Source organism: Apaloderma vittatum, unplaced genomic scaffold (assembly GCF_000703405.1).
Source record: "Apaloderma vittatum isolate BGI_N311 unplaced genomic scaffold, ASM70340v1 scaffold9584, whole genome shotgun sequence".
Lineage (NCBI taxonomy): Eukaryota > Metazoa > Chordata > Aves > Trogoniformes > Trogonidae > Apaloderma > Apaloderma vittatum.
This window is the reverse complement of record NW_009710935.1, coordinates 1-2203: the sequence shown is the minus strand read 5'-3', so window position 1 is coordinate 2203 and position 2203 is coordinate 1. Positions and strand designations below refer to the sequence as shown.

Genomic DNA, 2203 nt, shown 5'->3' with positions numbered 1-2203 from the left:
AGCACAAATGGGTGAAAATAATTCCTCTTTCCAGGAAAATACAGTGTTGGGGTGTAAACTCTCTGTGTCCAGCTTTCAGCAAACCCGCGTGTGGTCTCGCACGGGCTGTGACGCCCAAGAACCACGGCTCCTGCTTGCTAAAGTGTAGAACAACTGATTTATCTGAGGAGACACCGGATAATTTTTAGCGAAGTTGTAGAGAGGGAGGAAAAACAAACCAACCTCTTCTGCGGGCGAAGCCGTGGGCCGGTCCCTGGGTGCCCTCTGCTGCTGCGCTGGCTCCTTTTGCTCACCGTTTTCACTGAAAATGGTTTTAGAGAAGGACTTGTAGCACTTTTTTGAATTTCATAGGGAAGCATTTTTGAAAAAAATAGCATTATCCCCTCTCGGAAAACAATTGTTCTTTCCTACGCCACAACCGTGGGTGTTACTGAAATACACTGGAACTCATGCTGAGATTTTTTTGTTACTCTTTGGGAAGGATTATATTTGGCAACACTCGTACCCGTGTTACTAAGTCGTTTTCTGAAGAACCAAGTTGATTTTTACCCAGTACCCTATTTTTTTCCTCCTCTGATCTCTAGCCTCCGCCAGGATTAACATTCACCAATGAAGTCTAGAGGCCATCAATATGGCAAGAGGTGCTTTGTGTATCTGAATATAAATATATAAGTTCAGGAGCAGCCACCGAGTCCCGCAGGTCTCCCGCCACACGTTCAAAAATACCAGTTTTACCCAGCTGATTCCATATGAAGTCTTTCAGAAAGAAAGAACTGCAAAGCGTATTTTATGATTTTAATGCTTTTTTTTTAATTGCAGTAACTTCCCAATTACTCACAAGTTTAATATCTTTCAAACATCTATGCTAGTAAAGTAGAAATTAGTATTGATAGTTTATTCTACACCCTTCCAGGAGTGAAAACCTCCTGAGGTCAGCGGAAAGAAGCGCAGAGACTGCGGTGGGTTTTGAATTGGGTGCAGACAGCAGAAGCTTACTTAGCGACCTGAAAGAACTCACGCACATCAGTCAGTCCCCACAACATTTTTCCAGGAAAATCTGATTAAACATGAATAAAGTGAACTTTGCTACTTAGTAGACAAAGGACGCTGGACAACAAAAATAAAACCAAACAAAAAAAAAATATATATATGAAGCAACCTAAGCTGAAGTAGGACAAGGTAATCGAGTTAGTCCTTTCCTCCAGGGGCTTCGGCACCTTCGGGGTGTGGAGAAGCACAATGTCCTTGCTTGAAGAAAACACGAGTTACTCCTTAGCAAACATACGTGGGGTGGTCAGTAACCCCGAAATTTCAGGGTTATGATAATCCTTAAAATAAATGAATGCTGTGTTGTGCTCAGAGGTAACGTTTGTAAGGTCAGGAAGGCACCTTCGCAGCCAAGATTTATTTCTGATCGCTGATGGTCAAAGTTTCATTTTACGGGTTTTTTTTTCTTGCCCTGCTCGCACTAGACAGATGCAAACTGACACAGTTTAACAGCTTTTAGTCTGGGTCCTGGCAGGATTAGAGGAGTAAGTGATTAAGGGAGATGCTTCCAGAAAGATAAACCCCCATCATCGTAAGCGAGCCGTCTAAATGGTTTTTGTTGCCTTTTCAAAATTTCCATCACACGAACTGGTCGTGCTTCTTTATTTTTTTGCTTTTCTCTTCAACGTCTTTCAGCACTTCTTGCAGCCTCTTCGCGTTCTGCGTCAAGAAAGCGAAACTTTCTTTGAAGCTGCTGGTGCCGTGCTCCCGACAGATGTTCTCCAGCCCATCGAACCACTGCACGATCTTCTCCAGCTCGGCCTGGACACCCTTCTTTTCCTCCAGTTCCGCCCGCAGCGCCTGCCCTGCCGCCACCTCAGCCCTGCACTGCTGCTGCAGCTGGTGGATCTCGTCCTGGAGCGCCTGGAACTGCTCTTGGCTGTAGGGGTGCTGCTCGTGGGCCTTGTCCTCGGGGAGCAGCACGTTCCTGGGGATGTTCAGCACCAGCTGCAGGAGCACTTCTTCCATCTTGCCGAAGAGCTGGTCAAAGTGCTCCTTCAGGAAGAGGAGGAATTTCTCCGTGCTCTTCCGGATTTGGAGGGGGCCGATTTTGGAGTCGGGAAAGCCGCTCAGCTTCTTCAGGATGACGCTCTCGACCACCAGCATCATCTCGAAGAGGTAATCCTGGAAGGCGATGTAGATGCGCAGCAGGCAC

The 2203-nt window shown here is 46.3% G+C and overlaps 1 protein-coding gene across 1 annotated transcript; it reads right to left on the bottom strand.

Moving 5' to 3' along the window:
* Positions 1–1626: 1626 nt before the first annotated feature.
* MIS12 (MIS12 kinetochore complex component) lies at positions 1627–2199 on the bottom strand (the record flags this gene model as incomplete). The annotated part of the gene is made up of 1 exon (XM_009867458.1): positions 1627–2199. A coding segment is annotated over one exon (573 nt), but the record flags the coding sequence as incomplete, so codon positions are not given.
* Between the last annotated feature and the right edge of the window lie 4 nt (positions 2200–2203).